This window comes from Oenanthe melanoleuca, chromosome 7 (assembly GCF_029582105.1).
Source record: "Oenanthe melanoleuca isolate GR-GAL-2019-014 chromosome 7, OMel1.0, whole genome shotgun sequence".
NCBI classification, from domain to species: domain Eukaryota; kingdom Metazoa; phylum Chordata; class Aves; order Passeriformes; family Muscicapidae; genus Oenanthe; species Oenanthe melanoleuca.
Window position 1 is genome coordinate 13,331,680 of NC_079341.1, and position 18,305 is coordinate 13,349,984.

The 18,305-nt window shown below is 36.8% G+C and overlaps 1 protein-coding gene across 2 annotated transcripts in view; it reads left to right on the forward strand.

The window, feature by feature from the left end:
- The window catches only part of RAPH1 (Ras association (RalGDS/AF-6) and pleckstrin homology domains 1), an 83,562-nt gene that overhangs the window by 56,366 nt on the left and 8,891 nt on the right, over positions 1–18,305 (forward strand). For both annotated transcript variants that reach the window (XM_056496902.1, XM_056496903.1), the window contains 9 exons: positions 1,256–1,333; positions 2,519–2,678; positions 4,824–4,945; positions 6,606–6,671; positions 8,089–8,232; positions 9,405–9,515; positions 12,221–12,319; positions 12,925–13,045; positions 14,627–14,769. In XM_056496902.1, the coding sequence (XP_056352877.1) occupies positions 1,256–1,333; positions 2,519–2,678; positions 4,824–4,945; positions 6,606–6,671; positions 8,089–8,232; positions 9,405–9,515; positions 12,221–12,319; positions 12,925–13,045; positions 14,627–14,769 (1,044 nt within the window). The remainder of the gene's footprint in view (positions 1–1,255; positions 1,334–2,518; positions 2,679–4,823; positions 4,946–6,605; positions 6,672–8,088; positions 8,233–9,404; positions 9,516–12,220; positions 12,320–12,924; positions 13,046–14,626; positions 14,770–18,305) is intronic.

The window sequence follows — 18,305 nt, forward strand, 5'->3', positions numbered from 1 at the left end:
CTAAGAATGCAGTAAATAACAAGGGAATGTTCTTTAGCTATTGGTATGAATATTAGTAATTTATTGAGAAGTCAAAAATTTAAACTCTGTAGATTTCAGGATAGTTGAATCCTGGCTTTTGCAAGAAAAGCAACCATCTAAACACATGGTAAAGAAACTATGAATTACATTCATAGAAGGAAGCAATAGAGAACTAAATGTTTGTAGCATGCTTAATGTTATGATGGGAAGTGGTAATTCAACTCTGGGAAAAATATTAATTATTCTTTTTTAAGGATATTGGATATTTAAGAAGAGATTTCTGTGGGTTTTAATAGACTTGTTTGTGCTAGAGATTTTAAAGTAATTATGATGGTTTTAGATATTAATCACAATGAAGATCTACAGTTTAAGATTTTGAAAGTCTGAAAACTGCATACTTCATTTTTAAACAGTGGTTGCATTTTTAGCTGCATGTTTCAAATGCAATTTCAGCAGAAATATCTGTAATCTCCAGAATTTAAAAATCTTTATTGCTAGTCTTAAAAAGACATGGTTTTATTTAGCATCAGCAAATAGATTTAAGCTACCTGAATTTTTAATGCGTTTCCAGTTGTAATAAAAATAGATTATGTAGAAGAGCAAAAGAATGCTTATTTGCCTTGTGTTTTGTAATACTTAAAACAAGGGGAAATACAGCTTGGATTTAGTAAAGACAAAGCAGGTGTTCAAACCTCTTATTGCAAATGGATTTAACAGTTTAAAATCTTTCAAACTAATGCATGTAGTATGGAATCCTGGTTATAGGATTTGTTTCCATACTTTGTGTGCTGTTAGATTTGGATGCTTCTTGGCATGCTATTTGTGTTTTATGTTGATCAGCCAACAATCTGCTGGGTGTACTTCATTGTATACTCCTGTTGAATATGTATTATCCCAACCTATGACTGTAAATATACAATAAGCTAAAATATTTGGTAGCATAAGGCTATTTACAGTACAGGAGAACAGAGAAATGCCAAATGTCTATATAAAATATGTACCTCCAGTATGTTCCTTTGGAATTAATGGCAGTTGTATCTGTAAATATGAGATGAAAACTATTACTTTTTAAGAAAAAAAATGTTCCTATCATCACTAAGAAATAGTTAGAGATTTATACGTGAGCAAATCAGTGTTTCAGTTCATGTTTTAAAGTGTGGTAGCCTCAAATTTAAACCCTCTGAAACCTGACTGAAGTTTGTGTTAACTGGAATTGTGTGTTTTGTCCCCCTAGGAGGAGCAGGCTGCTAAACTGAAAGCTGAGAAGATTAGGGTTGCATTAGAGAAGATTAAAGAAGCACAAGTGAAAAAGGTAAGTTAGTTATACCAATTTATAAGACCCTTATTTTATTCTTTTTTTTCAGCTGGAAAATGGAGGCAAAATTCATTTGTGTATATTACCCTTAAGTTGCTCTTTTTAAAACAGGATCACTGTAGTGTTCTAATCTTCAGTGGTAATGTGCTTTCCCATCTAGACTGGACCTAATCAGGAAAATCCTAGGATATGGAATAACATTGCTTTTCTTAAGAAATAACTTGTTTTTCAGCTAGTGTTCATTGGGAAGATTTTACCCAACTTCTAATTAAATGAAATGAAGGTCCAACCTCCTGAGATTGTTCTTGTATATTCTGCAGTCATATGTTTAAAATTTGTGCCTGTTTTCTTCACAGCCCCTTCTTCATAAGCCTTTTCCCATTATACACAGCAGGATTTGCCAGTGCTAAATGGAAGAGAAGTATTCCAGCCTAAAGAAGGAGATTACCAAATGGAGAAAGTCTACTGCCATTACTTGATGTACCCTTAAAGAATATAGAGTGCCCTTAAAATTTAACATTTTTATTTTATGACTGGAGTTTTTCAGTTGCTTAAAATGCCTTTAGTCTTTTGATTAGTTTAAAAAAAATAGCTTAATTTTTGTTTTTGGACAGTGACCTCTTTAAGAAGCCTATGAAAAGTCATTGTGTTCTAAAAGCAGATTTTTTCACACTAGTGCTTCGTATTCCCCAGGAAAGTAAGGTTTAGTATGCTATATTGTTTACATAATAACCATTTTTAGAAAATACCATAGGAAGAAGGCAGAAAGCTTAAACTGCACATCTGAAAAATTCAGATTCTTTGTAATTTTTTGCAGAGCTCTCTATCTATGTTTGTTCCACCTAGATATTGTCTGAAAGAAACTTTATTATCAGAACAGGAATGCTTGACAGGAAGGATTTTTTTCCTTCTTAACACACAACTGAAGGACTTTCTCATTGTATTGGAAAGACCTTTATATTTATTTTCTTCTGCTGAAGGAGAGCAGTATCTTAAGTGTCTTGAGATGCAAATATCTAGGCATCATTTATGACCTCTTACATTTTGAGGGAGTGTTTTGATTGAATTTTATACTAGTGTAAGAAAATCTTAGAAGAATAAACAAGATCTTAGAAACCTCACTTTATTTGAAATATGGTAGATTAATCCTTCTGTTTGTTTTCTTAATTTTCTGCCTAACAGTTGGTGATCAGAGTCCATATGTCTGATGATAGCTCAAAAACAATGATGGTGGATGAGAGGCAAACAGTGAGACAAGTATTAGACAATCTGATGGACAAATCACATTGTGGCTACAGTTTAGATTGGTCATTGGTGGAAACCATCTCTGAATTGCAAATGGGTAAGTTATAATTCTAAGCATTTCTAATTCTTATTCATTGATGCAGCAGTAGTCTAATCTTCAGAATGATTTAAATACTTGTCTTCATAATGTTCATCATCCCATTCATTAACGTAGTAAATGCTAATTCATGTAATAAAGCTCATGACTGACCTTGTTTCAGAATGATCTGAAAGTGATTTCTTCTTTTATGTTAAAAGCATGGCTAAATTCTGTGGTGTGATATAGAAATCTTACTAGTGTGGTCACTGAGCCTCTTGGTTTTTATGTGTTCTTCACAGAAGAAAGATAAAGGGATAAACCACTTACTGTGCTTCTTCCTTGTAAATAGTATTTTGAACTGATACTAAGAACTCCTATTGTATAAAGCTATCTATATTTTTCCTTGTTAAATATTTTAATGCAATTAGCAATATTCCTCAAAAAGCAGTTAAAGCTCCTTTGCACTTCATTGCATATACAAAATTGTTTATTTAGCCAAAAGATATAGCATCTTAATGGAAAATAAGAGGAAAGGGTAAGGTATGTCTTATCTATCGACTTCGATTAAAAGAATGCACAGCTGAAGCCAAACACTTTGATTTCAAATTACAATGAAAGTTATTGTTTCCTCTCTGTTTTGGTGAAACCTTGCCTATTGTAGGTAGTGTAGCATACAAACGGTTGTTGTGGGCTGACAGGGTATTCTTTGAATCTTCTACCTATCACATAAAAACCAGTATCTTACTAGGCTCAAAAATTTAGAAGTTTAATAAACTGTGTTCTTGTAATGAAAGTTGATATGTTTTGAAAGCTATCCAGTTTCACTAATGAAGGTGTAGTGAGATGTAAACTTTTGTATCGTGATCATCTGAAGCTTTTTTGTTTTATTCTTCTGTTAGGTAGTGAATTTTTTACTTTACTGGAAGACACTGTTGCTATCTTGTTATAGAGCTTGATGGAAGTAATGAATTATGACTCAGAAACTTCTTAGAAAATTCAGACCACAGTAATGTGTTACCATCTGACACTCCCTGCAGATGACATTTTGTTGCATTCACACTAAGATGTTGAGATGCCATCCGTCACCTGAGTCTTCATTAGCAATAGCTTCTAGGTTGAATCAGCCATATACATGCTGTAAGAATGTGAGGGAATTGATTTTGTGGGAAAAAATCATGTTCTACATGCAATTGAAAGGTGATGCAGGTCCCAGACGATTCTGAGAAAATTAATTTCCTGAAATGCCACTGTGTGGCCTATATGAAGAAGGAACAAATTGTAAACAGCTAGATTTCACTTCAGTGTGTTTTTTGAGTGAAAAAGTTGATCTAGTGGTTTCCTAAAGATTTCTTATTTATTATGCAATGAGGATTTTCAGCTAGTTTCTACCATTTCAGTAAATTTTCCTCTTTTTCTTTACTCTGTTGTCTTTTGTCTATTTTTAGTATTCTAAGTGTTATACTAGTGCACTAGTGTAACTTTTTCAATGGAGAGTCAAAGCTCAGAGCTTTGACTGAGAACCAATGTTCTCAGAAGCTATTGTTGATACATCATTTATTGAGCAACAGAGATCATAGGAGGTAGACAGTGTCAGTTTTCAGACTTCTTCACAGCACCTCTACTAGCCATGGGTATTCTGCATTTCAGAAGCATTTTGTTTTCCTTCTGATCATTGCCCACTACTTTTTGATACTTTGAGTGAAATAGTCATTGGGAATGAAGAAACAAATTTTGTGCCGAAAAAGCTGCCCAGATCCATTCCTCTGGGAGCTGTGTAGACCAGAAAACACATAAATGTGACAACCTTCTTGTTTGTGCTCATAAGCTTTGAAATGTTATCATTTGAGTCTGCAGTGTTCCTGTGGGATGGTAGGCCTTCTCAGATAAAACAAGTAAAAACCATTTCATATGTTGTGGAACTATAAGCTTGAAGGTACGGGAAGTCCATGTTGAGTGACTGGATGTAGAAAAATTAAACCAGGCATGTCTGGAAGTGGACTAAGTTATTTTAGTCTCTTAGCATAAACTTCTTACCCACTGTATCACAACTTGAACTCTATTTTCTCTGCATATATGCCTTGTCTCTTAGAAATGACTAAAGATTAGTTTCTATCACAAAATGTGACAGATTCCAATGTATTTGCTCACTTGTTATTGCTGCAGAAAGGATCTTTGAAGATCATGAAAATTTAGTTGAAAATCTCCTGAACTGGACAAGAGATAGCCAAAACAAACTAATGTTCGTGGAACGTATAGAGAAATATGCACTTTTCAAGAACCCACAGGTAAGCCTGAGACTCGTGCTGAATGCATGTGTGGCTGACTGCAAGTTCTTACTTTTTTGGTAGCATTAATTTCCATACTTTCATTTTGATGCTTGCGTATGTGTTAAAATGCCAGGCAACTTTGCACTTGAGCACTACGTACATCCACAGTGTTGTTGGCACAAAGTCAATCCCTAAGAGACAACCATGAGCTGAAGCAATCTGTTTGCTAATGTGTTTGTAAGTAGTTTTAATGCACTTGAAGGCAGGCAGTTTCCAGGGATTTACACCCATACTTCGTGCTGCTCAATTATGTAAATATGCAAGAAAGGTGTTGACAGATATTGCTAATAGTAATGTCTCTCCACTGTGCATTCTTACATTGCTGGCAAGAAGGGGAAGACAAAATCTAAGAGAATAGCTACTCCATGGTCAGATGGCAAGTGAAGAGTGTGTGTGTCCCTTCCTGTGGAAGTTGGGACCTGCCTATGTTCACCTGTGTTTCCTGCCCCCTGGCTGAGAAATCAAAGGCCCCTTTTCCTCTCAAATGGTCTCAAAGACATCTCTTCTCTCAAATGGTAGCTACAGACCTGGTATCTGGCAGCACTTCAGTATTCTAGGGGACTGGAGGAAAAGAAACAGAAAAGCAGAAGGTGGCTCTTGGAAGAATCTGCATTGAAAATTCACTTGATCATTGTCTGTAGTATCATTTGATCTCTGTCTTAACTTTTACCTAATTTATTCCATTTTAAGCTGATAGGTTATTTTTATATCTGTGTGGCATCTATTGCTAATTTACTGGATTTCAGCTGGGTATCAGTTCTGCATGTTTGTCCTATGGGACATCAGTGTACTTGATTTTATTTATTTTTATGCAAGAACTAAAAACCAAGTCTTATGCAAGCGCTTTGCACTGAAGCACCAAAACTCTACATTGTTTTTAAAAATTTATAGATTACAGGTTTACTATTAGTATATATAGTAGGCACTGTCATAGGAGTGACATACAGCATAAACCAAATATTTCTCCTTGTTTTAAAATACTGAACTGGCAAAACTTTGTGAATATTTGAGTTTTTTCCAGTATTAGAGTTAGGGGTTAGGAAAATATTTTTCATCGTCCCAGTCTTTTCCAAACTGAATAAGAGTAAAAAACGTATTAAAAAGATATTATTATAAGATAAATATTATGGTCCTGTGCATAATTAAGTTCCTTTTAAGAAGTCAGCAAGTATTTTATTTAGTAATTATTTCTGAAAATAAATATTTCTGTTCAGCAAAACTCAGGTGGAAAGGTGGAAAGAAGTACATTGCTTCTATGTGTGCTTCTTTGAACACAGAAATAATGACAGTATGTAACAGATCTCTGGGGTTTTTTATATTTTTATTGTGGTATTTACAAGTTCATAGTATTTTTATTTCTGGATGCATTGTAACAGAGAGCTGTTTGCTCCATGGAAAGGTAGGATGATGTTGTTATGAGGCTGTTAGGTAAGAGTATGGACTGATGGATATTTCTGGTAAAGATGATTATAAGTTACTTCAATACATTATTTAGCAATCTGACAATTTCAGTTAGTATACGAAGTTTTGTTCTTACTGCTACAGAAAAGTAAACAGGAACTGCCATTGGCTTGATTTCAGAATGCCTATAGAAATATTAAACTTCCTTTTGTTACAGAACTATCTTCTGGGGAAGAAAGAAACCTCTGAGATGGCAGACAGAAATAAAGAGGTGCTGCTAGAGGTAAGAATGTCAAACTAAAAAAGGTTACAATGGTCATTTTGGAGCTTGAAGGCAAACTGTAGAAGGTTGTGGTGATTAAAATTGATGGACAGACCTGAATGTAATTCTGGAAGACTGTGAATGGAATATCTTATATTTGAGATAAATGGCTGTTTTAATGTAACTTGGTTTCAGATGTGATCAGTTAAAAAAAAAAATTTCTGTATTTAGTTTAGTATGTAAATACCATACACAGTGATAATCAAATTAAGGTTGCCTATAGGTATGGCTAAAACCATTAATTTCAAATTGAAATTTGCAGAATTGTCACCTGGGTTTCTTTTGACCTGTGGTGGTAGAGAATTTTTACTAGCACTTTCCATATTTTTATTACTACAGAATTCTAGAGCGTGAGTCTGGAGACTGGTCTAAGTTAATATTTCAAATTTTGATAATAAGCGAAGTAGTAAATTTTTTTTTCAATTAAATTTCTAAATAAAAACCCCAAATATTGAATTTTAATAATTGCATGACAGAAAACTAATTATTATCAAACACATTAACCAGCTTGCAGAAATAAGGGCATAAAAGTGTGGTGCAAATAAAGCAAACAGTAAATTATAGCTTTCATAAGCTGAAATAAAAATATTTTAGTGATATGGCTTAAGTGCCATAGGTTTCACTTGATTTCCAGAATAATGATTATTATTTACTTAGTCACCCAAAGGTAAATATTTGGGGTGTTTGATTTTGGATTAAAATCAAAACAGTGTAACTTACAAGTAGCATATGCGTGTTATTAGTATATTGTTAGTATGGGTTTTAATAAGTGTATGTGTACTGTGGATGAAAGAAATGTTTCAAGCCACAACATGCAGAGAATTGTAATTCAGCTTAATTCTTTCTGTCTTCTAGGATTAGTCATAAGTCTCTGGGCTGCACATTAATCTAGAGTGTATTTAAAGCATTTGGTTTTCTCTAGTTCTTTATAAATAGAGCCTTAGCAGAAGTTGCAGTGTTGTGGGCAGTTAGTAGCAGTGAAGCACTTCTGGAATGAATGGCAGCTGTGTCTGATGGATGCACAGCTAGGTTTGTGTGTGCTTATATATATGAAGCTATATAGGGTGACCTTGTGACCTTAAAGCCAGTAAAGCCATTAGGGGATCTATTACTGAGAAGCAGTGGTTAGAAAATCTTTACAGTAGCTGCTAATGATTTTTTTGTCATTGTTGCACTGAACAAATGCTCAGATGCCCCATCATGTTTGTCTGAATTACCTTATTGCTTCTATGATTAATCTGCAGTTCATATCTCATGTGAAAAAAGAGCTGTCCCTGCTATGAGTGCATTCCTTGGATAAAGAATTTCAGTCATCCAGAACAAACCACTGCATGCTCTCTGTTCTGTCTGTTTCCCAAACTGCTGTGTTTATTGGCAGGAATGCTTCTGTGGAAGTTCTGTAACTGTGCCAGAGATTGAGGGAGTTTTGTGGCTGAAAGAGGATGGTAAGAAATCCTGGAAGAAACGTTACTTCCTTCTTCGGGCTTCTGGAATCTACTATGTCCCTAAGGGCAAGGCAAAGGTATGCTGCTTAAAGCAATTGTTTCTTGCTGTCAAACAGTGCACACAAGAATTGGCTTTAAGTTTTGGCTTAGCTGTGCCTTTCCAAGTGCCACATCCCTCAATTAAAAGGCTGGCTTTAGCATGGAAATATTGTGTGAATTTTTGTGGCAGCGCTTTATGTGAAGGGTGTAACCTCAGTTTAAAAATACAAGAATACAGGGGTCTACTTCTTGAGTTAGCTTAGGGTTAGATGTTCAGAAATACTTGAGGAAAAGCTTTTGGTGGAGCTAATAAGCTGGTTTTTGTTCAAGCAGAATTCAAATGGAGGACCAAATCGTTCTACAATTGTCAATCATGAAGTATCAGACCAGCTCCACAATCAGTCTGCATAATTTCATTGTGTTTAGTTAGTTCATATAAATGGGACCTGGTAAATGTAATTCCATTTCTTCAAGAATTACTGCTTCTTCAAGACTTACTGCTGTTCTCTGAATCAGTAATGTAAAATAAGTAGAAAGCCACTACAAATAAAATACAGCTTCAAGGCTGAACTACTGTGAGTTCAAGTCATCCATCATCAGTCTTGACAGCATCAGATGATTCCCAGTACAGGAAGTCCACCTCCCCACACATCTGAGAACAAAGAGGAAATCTCTATCAGCACAACAGCTCCTTTTAGAGGTGGATGCATGTCAGATGTTCTTTTTATAATGTTTTGCTTCATTAAAACAATTTGTATGCAAGTAGCCTCTTGAAATTCTTTGCCCTACACTCACTGCCAAACATCTTTAGAATTCTACTCACAGTCACACTGGAATTTAGACACCTTGATTATTACCAAGGTGAAATGTAACCAGAAGCTGATAACTTCTTGATCAAGCAATAATACTTTCTGCTGATACCTGCTCTGAGTAAACATTAGTCGTTCAGTGTAAAATGTTGTCAAAAGGCAAAAAACAGACAAAACACTAAGAACAAACTGAATTCAGTTAGAAATGAAGCTGTGATGAACGAGTTTATGCATAGCTGTATCTCCTTCTTGTGTTGGTAGTTTTTGAATCAGATTGAAACTAGTATTTTACTTTAATTAAACCTTTTATTAGTATTGGATCACAGCATTAGACTGATGGTGTCAGTATGTGTGGATTTTTATAAAGATGCTTTGTAAATGACTGCTTTTGTATTTCCTAGGTCTCAAGGGATCTTGTGTGCTTCCTACAGCTAGACCATGTCAGTGTTTACTATGGGCAGGACTATCGGAACAAGTACAAGGCACCCACAGACTATTGTTTAGTGCTAAAGGTAACTCTGCAGCACTTGGCTACACCTTGAATACACTCTTACTTGTTCTGAACCATCAGCTGCTTTTCATTTCATTTTCCCCAAGTTCTTGTGTACAGTGTGAACAGGTGTTGCCTGTTCTCTGTGCTAGTCATGACTTCCTAGACCTTTTCATATTACCCTGAATTGTTTTATTTCCAGACTGATGACTGCCAGTCTATTTAATTCTTCATTATACTCTAAAACATACACTAAAGTGTTTTCCATTTGGCAACTCTATATCCTACAGCTGTTTAGGTTCAAAGAAATAATACCCCTTGAAATGCTAAATCCAGGGATTTATCTTCTCAGTGTAGGTCCAGAGTAGTGCAGAAATTGATATCAAAGATTCAAGTCTAGCCTTTGTAGACTGACATGAGGGAAAAGGGATGCTGTGCAGGAAGCAGTTTCTGAGTATAAAGGACAGGTAGAAAGAACAAGTAGCAAAAACTGTTATAAAACCAGTGACCTTATCTTAAACAGATATAATGACTTGAGTGCATCAAGTTATTTTAATTGCATCAACACATCTCCTAGTTTCTGTTAACTCCCACACAGTGTTGAGAATGGTGTCAGTTCCTGCAAGATAGCTGGGTACCAAGCTATTTTAGAACAGGTTTTCACACTGTGTTCACAGCAAGTAAGGTGTCCTCATGGATTTGAAAAGGTGCCAGTAACAAGAGATGGTTATAGTTGCACTTTTCCCCTCCCTGCTCTGGAGTTACATGTCAGTACATTAGACCATTTACTGTGCCTGGAGTGTGTGGCTGCCTGTCCCGTGTCTGAAAAAGGGTTTCATTTTCCAGTGGACGGGACAACATGTCTTTGAGGAGACAATGAATATTAAATATGGGACGTGATATTAGTGGAGAACATACACAGCTGAAACTAGAAGTATTTTCCATGTTCTTATAGGTCACGGAATGCAAACAAAAATGTCAGTATTCTGTGGTATTTATAAATTCCTTGAAGTAAATTGATTTTTTTTCTACTTATATGTCACTTCTGTCTATATCATTTGGACAGGTTAATAGTATATTACTTTTTCAGACTTTTTGACCACACAAAGTAGATTTTAAAAAGAAAAAAAAATTGCTATTCTGAGCATAACATTTAATGGTAATGTTAATGAACACACAAAAATGTGTAGGAATTGTCCCTAAGTAAATTAATGGGGGAGATTTAGTTTGGGTAGCTTACACCAAGTGAAGCTGGATTTTGTGTGGAGCTGACGAGTCACCAAATTATTACATTAAGCAGGATTCAGTTCTGCCTTCATTGGTTCTTATAATGTTACATCAATGTTTTCAATTAGTACAAATGTATAGAAACCACACAGTTTTTTAAATAGAAATAGAGTTTTGTGCCACAAAGGCTTACTAAGCTAGGAAGTATCTCCTTTGGGACAGGTGAATGGCAAATACAAACTGAAGGCCCAGTTCTCTACTGACATCAGACTGGATCTCTTTATCTTCACTCCTTTGTTTATATCAAAACTTAGTGTGCTGAAGTTAGGTGTTAGCTGTGCTATTGCTAAATGTAACATTTGTGTGCTAGTACATAAAGTTAACTCCTTGGTCCTAGGTGTCAGATTTCTGAGAAGTTCTTTTATTTCTATGTAACCAAATTTTTGAACAAGTCCAGGAAGAAGATGGCTTGCTAGTGAAGTAATTGTATTTGCTTCTATAGACTCTTCTTTGTTATACAATATATATGTGAAGGAGGTTGCTAATGAAAAATGAAAACAACTATCTACTGTCATAAGAAAATTTGTTATATATACTCTGTTTATGGGTGTAAACATCTTATGTTCATTTTAAAATAATTGTTTTGGAAGGCAGCCAGATAAAATATTCTGGAAAAGCTTAAAAGCTCTTTGATATATGTTTCAGACAGTCTTCAGTAAAACTTAAATACCTATGCTCCTCTAGCAAAACTATGTTGTGTCACTGAGCTGTAAGCTAGCAGAGGAAAGGATAAGAACCAGAGTATTCAACAGCTGAGAGACCTGTAACTTATACAGCATGGACAGAAAACAACTGAATAGTCCATCCAGAATGATTTCCAGTGACTGATTTTTTAAAAACATGCATTTGTTTCTTGACTGCTGAATTGATAAATACAGTGCCTTTACATTTTTTATACATGCATGTGGGAGCAGCAAGTATTTTTAGATGATAGCCCTGTATCAGTAAGGTGGGAGCCTCCAAGGCTCTACAAGCTGAATATGGAATTGTGCTTAACAGCACAATACCACTTGGGGAGTGTCTCACTTAAGCATGCAAAGGCAGAGACCACTAGTGTGTTTCTTTTCCTCTGGTTTGGGGGATTTTTATGTGAAAGAAAGGTGAAATATCAGTTGTCTATGTCAAATGGTGAGTCAGTCCATAGGTACTGAAGACTCTTGGAGGGTAGAAAGTACTACAGCCCTAAAATAATAAAACACTTGCTCTTCCTTAGTGTTTCAAACTTGAAATCAGTACATGCTGGACACACTGCCAGGTCTGTGTGTGTGAAGCAATCCCCATTGAAACTTCTTCCTGAAATACCCTGGAATATTTTTAAGTGGGCTTGAATACAGACTATTGTTGAAGAGCTACCAGCATTAGGTTTATCTGTATAGACCTCAAGAAGTAAATGCTTTCCTAGCTATGAAAATATTCATGAGAGTGCACATTTTTTTGCAGCATCCTCAGATCCAGAAGAAGTCGCAGTATATCAAATATCTTTGCTGTGATGATGTAAGAACTCTACACCAGTGGATCAATGGCATCCGCATTGCTAAGGTAACCCCCAGGCAGTCTTACACTGTTGTCATGAATAGTTGTCATCATCTGCTTAAAACCACCTACAGTTACTTAGCAAAATGCATGGTAAATCTAACTTCCCTCTGTTTAACTATTCTGAATATGAACTGTAAAATCGTCTTACATTTTTTATTCCTTAGCAAAATTATTAGGCTTTTTATAATAAGTCAGTAATTGGGCCTTTTCTTGTTTCTGCTGCACCTTTATCACATGACACAGTTCTGACTTGCATCATGGGTGGATTTTAGCCAGCTCCTTTCAGATTTTAAAAAAGAAGGCTTATGAGAAAAGAGAATTTAGAAAATAGAGTTGATTTCTAAGATCCTCAACTTGGCTTAGTTTATTCATTGGGTCATTTCTCACTTGACACTGTCTCTTCTAGCATAAATAAATTGTTTTTCTTTCTTTCAGCAGTTCACTAATACTATTAATATTGCCTGAACTCCTTAACATAGAGCCTGTGCTGCTTTGGGGGGACTGGCAGGAGGAAAGATGTAGTAGAGAAGCCAGAGGTGGAGCTTAACAGTCTGAAAAGAGTGCACAGCCTATATAGAGTTGTTAAACTTGTTTGTCATTTTGCTTAGTACGGGAAGCAGCTATACATGAACTATCAGGAAGCATTGAAGAGAACAGAATCAGCATATGACTGGACCTCCTTGTCTAGCTCCAGTATCAAGTCAGGCTCCAGCTCATCTAGTTTGCCAGGTAACAATGGGATCTATCTCATAATACAAAGGTTCAGTTGTCTTTATTATCATCTGCTATCTGGGTGCCTCAAGACAGACTATTGCAGGAAATTGACTTGTTTCTCCAGAGTCTTTTATGCTATGTTTAGTCTAAAACATAGACTTTATCTATAACATTTGTCTGTATATATACACACACAGGTAAAAACCTATTTTGCTATATTATTTGCAGTGGTGTATGTATTTGAAATATGTAGCACTTTCTTGTTAATCTCCAAAAACCAGTGTTTTTCTTATACTGAGAGGAGAAATCATCATTTCAAATTCCTGATGCCTCTGTGTTCACCTACTTGAAAAATCAATTTAATATTGTATTGTAATGATGCATAGAACATATATACGTATTTCTTAAACTACTTTGTTAACTGAAATATTTGAAACTGGAAAATGAGAAATAGCCTTTGCCCAAATGCAAAGATCCAAACAATCTTTTTAGAGAAAACTTTGAAAATCCTGTTTCTGTTCCCATGTCAAATTGTGTATTGCCTGCATCAACATGCTCCTGTTTATCTCTCAGCAGAACTGAGGCTGGTTTCTTGTTGCATGTAATAGTTTAAAAATTGATAAATGGTTTATGCAGTGTAATTTCACTGTTGAGAGCTGACTGATGCTTTGGTGGGTTATTCAGAACCTTCAGGGGCTATGTTCTTTATTGAAAATGTGCTGTTGTGTGAAGGTGTTTTGTCCACCACAGATACAGGTTGGGAAATAATGCTACCGAACTGGACAGGTTCAGAAAGTAGCCTGTAAGAACAAGTTAAGCAAATGCCATCTTACTGAGAAGGTACCTTGTTGTTTAAACTGTGTGGCATAGTAGTAAATTCTTGGCTACTGACAATTTCTCCATCCAGACTATTTATCTTTCTGATAGTGTGTCAATTCTTGTAGGGAGCTGAGCCACAGCCCACCAGCCGTGCATTTTCTGTCAAAGTTGCATTCCAACTTGTGCCAGGACAGTTTGGGATTACACAGAAAGCAAGTGCCAGGCTGAATAAATTGGTCTGGCAGTGCCTGCTGCTTTCTTATCAAGACACTGTGTGGACCAGAGCATCATCTGTGTTGGCTACTTGCAGGATGCACACCAGTCCTTCTTTTGTGTTGAGGAATGGGTCATGGGAAGCAGTGTCCTACCCTGGCTGGTGCAGTTTGCCTGTCCACAGCCTGTGCCCAGGGTCTGTTTTTAAGGTTGTGCTGGGGAGAGCAGGCTGCGGGCAAATGAGGCTTTTCCCAAAGTGTAGGGATGTGGCATGGTTCAGAACCCATACAGCTGCAGTGTGATTTTACTTTGAAACATATCTGATGTGCTCTCATCCTTGTGCAGCTTCAGATTTGTTTAATACCAGGCATCTGTTGCACTTTTATTTTCCAGGTGGTCATGGGCCTGGATGTGAGCTAGAGCTTATGCAGTCATTACTGGGAGCAGTGTCCTCTGGGGACATGTTTAACAAGTCACTCAGAGTTGTATTATAAGCATACTGATACTACTTTTACATTCAGAAACATATGCTAACTGTTCCTTAACTTTTTTTTTTCTGAACAGAATCTCAATCAAATCATTCTAATCAGTCTGACAGTGGAGTTTCTGACACCCAGACAGCTGGACATGTCCGTTCCCAAAGCATTGTCAGCTCCATGTTCTCTGAGGCCTGGAAACGAGGCACTCAACTGGAGGAATCCAGCAAGGTAACAAGAAGACTTTAATTTGAGAACCATCACCCAACACAATGTATGAGACAGGGTGTTGTAGCTCTTCCACCTCTGTCTTGAGTGGCATTTCTTCTCTGTTTTACATGGTTGATTTACACTGCTATATAATTGTTTTTTAGGATTCACTTTTTCAGGTAATTCAGCCCTGCAACCTTCTGTTCTTTCTTTTATTTGTGTGCGTAAAAGCTTTTGTTCTTTGAAGGCATTATACAGCCCCCCCTCACAGTCCTATTTACTAATGTTGAATGAAGACAAAATAAAAAGATAAGCTGTTAACAAGTTGAATGAAATTCTTTCACTTAAGGTCTTTCTCCAGTTAAGTAGCCACATCTTCCTTTTGTAAAGATGTGAATAACTGGAGCCTGAAAGCAGGTATATATATTTTGAAGTACTTCAGTTGTTTTTATTCAAAAGCTTCCTGTTATATTTGGTGGAAATGGAACCAGTAACCTCAGATATTATCAAAACAAAAGTACTGACATTGTGAGCAGTTGTGGATAAAGGCAGATGTGGTATCTCCCGTTGCTGGTAGAGAGTTACAAGACTTTAATCCATTGAGGCTGGGGCTCAAATCTGTTGTGGTTTGGTTAGTTTTCTGTTCTTTCTGTGGTAAACAGTTGTAGTTCCTGGGGAAGATTTCCATGCATAGGAGAAATTCTGCTGAAGCTGGTTTGTTGTTAGGTTTGAAGGAATCTCCAGGCTCCTAAACAGCCTTGATGTCATTAACTGCAGCAGCTATGTGTGGAAGTGCACTATGAGAAGTTGTTACTTTTGTCAGTTCTGAATCTTCCCCAGACCCCAGGTTCAAGCTAGAGAAGCAAGCTTTTTAAAACTTAAACCACGGGTCAATACACCTGGCACTGGTGCTTCAGATAAATAACTGAAAATAAGATAACACGTCACCTTTTCAAATGAGAAAGCATATGACAGTGTGAAAGCTGACATGGCTGCATCCTTTGGGATTCATAACTTTTCTGCAATGCCTGCTGGCTTGGAAGTTGTCAGATTCTAATAGTAATGTAGTTCTCAGTCCAGGAATGTAGCTTGCTAAATTGTGGTCCAAATTTTTCTACTGCATGAGTGCAACATGTGGTGCATGTCCATCAGCAGATGGCTTCTGTGTGGGTATAGGATGCATCGTTTCTGCAGGAGTGAGCTGCACGAGATGGGGCATTTGCTAGCAGGTATCCAGCAGAGGTGAAAGAGTACTGCTGTGAGAATGATAATGTTACCTTTTCCTCAAGTTTTGGGTTCAGTGTAAATCCTGCTGCCACATACACTCCATGTGAGATCTTAAGCAAAAGTTTGAAGTACACTACCTTGGGGTTACTGTTGTTCTTTATAAAGTCTGTAGTGCTGCTGGCAATTGCTCGTCTAAATAAACCCCAAGAATTTTCATGCTACCTGATTAAAGCCATTCAGAATGCTTCCTGTTGAGGGCCATCCATGTATCAAGATTTCATCATTCCTTTCTGCAAATCCAAGAAAAGGTATATTTCTTCACCTCATGCTTAACACAGGTAAATGAATTGTCCTAAAACTTCCAAGCAATCAAAATGAAAGGAACTGTGTAAACTTGCAGAAGCTCGGTTAAAGAATTGAGTGAATTGGTGACAAATTTACTTTCAGTGATACTACAGTGTAAATCTGGCCTAGGGAACTTGAATAACTAGGAAATCAGACAGGCAGTGGAAAATGTTAAACTGTGTGGCAAGAAAGGCAATGGCAGTGTTGAAGAATTGTAATTTTTCACGAGAAGGTGTTAACAGTGATAGTGAGATGTGCTTTAATCAGATTAGTCTCCAGTTACCTCAGAGGCAGCTTAGCTACAGTGCCTTGGTGTCAAAACTGGCTTAAGGAGTTCATGTGGGCAGGTTGCTGCCAAGTGGCAGAAGTTTGCATGTCCCTTCCCCTTGTGCATCAGCTCTCCCACCTTGTCAGCCTTGGCTCATTCCCCTGGGCAAGCAGGGCAGAACAGAGCTGTGTCTCAGCAGGGAGATGACACTGGTACTCTTTCCAGCCAGGATGTTGTACTAGTGCCTCAACAAATTAATAATGGGCGAGTTCTGCCCACTTTTCCCTCATTTACCAGTTCCTTGAAGTTGAAAACATACTGAGATTTCTAGAGATCTGTCCTATTGACCAAATTTGACACAAGTTTGCTAACCAGTTGAAAAGTATTGGAGAAGAGATGGCAAACAGTTCAGTTGCAAAAGTTTGTTTTCTTAAGAAAAAAAATAGCTTTAAAAAAAGGCACAGTTGATATGCTACTGTTTTTATAGCATTTTTTAAAATTCCAGAGAGTCATGAAGATGCATATTACAAATAGGAATTGCTAGTATGCAATAAGCAATTCCTCAAGATACACAGAAGGACATCATGTAATTATAAGGGAAAAAAATGGACAAATCAATCTTTATCAAGGTTCACAGAATAGGTTTCTGGATGTTGAAATTTAATTTGATTCTGTGGAGATGGGAGGGGCTCCCCCTCCTGAGATGCCCAATACTCTCTTCTCTGTCCTGTATAATTTGTTCACGGTGAAGATGACTGTCTTCAATGGGTATTAGGAAAACACCACACTGTTTCAGATATATCTAAGATTAAGAAAAACTTTTCCCAAAATGCAGATAATCCATCTGCTTCATATTTTGAAAGATTGCTCTTTGCCCAAAGAATACTTTTTTCATTTGTTCCCAGTTGGGCAGTGAAGAGCTCATTAAGTCTCATTTTGTTTGTTAGATTTTGAACACATTATTTCAAACGGTATGCTACAACAAATACCCAAATGCATGCTCACTGTGTCTGCTTTAAGGGACAAATTCAAGATTCCCCAAGGTCTTGCCATTCAGGGATAGCTATTCTGTTATGCCTTCATCTCTCCCTCTGTCTGTTTTATGCCGCCTTTATTTTTCCTGTTGCCTTTTGCTGTCTCAGGTGTCAAAAGTGAAGCTCAGCACAACTAAGGGCAGCACACCCATGGTGCCTTATACTGGGCACAATTAAGGTCAGGTGGTGCTAACTGAAAATTCATTAACCTGGGTGATTGAGAGAATGGTAATTTACAGACTAACACTTGCAAGAGATAAAGATTTCTGTTTTGTAATGTGAACACCTTGATTTAGTTCCAGATCTGTTAATATTCTTGTCTTCCAGTGACAGGTAGAGGCACACCCCATGTTTGTTGTAAAATCACTGTTTACTGCTTCTGACTCTAATCCTTTTGGTGGAGTTCTGCACACACAGACACTGGGCACCTGTGTTTAGAACAAAGCAATATGCAAATGTGCTCTTCCTGTGCAGATGAGCATAACTGGGCTAACTTATTGCAAAGTGTCTACTAATAAGGTGTAGGTACCCAGTGTGGCCAGTTGCCGTGGTGGTGGTGTATTTCTAATGCATGTTTGTATGCTGTGGACTATGAAATTCACAATGTGGCTTATAGTCAAAACACTTTGTATTAGGAGGATGTTTATAAATTTGAGTAAAGCAATTATCATTTTAATTTTTAA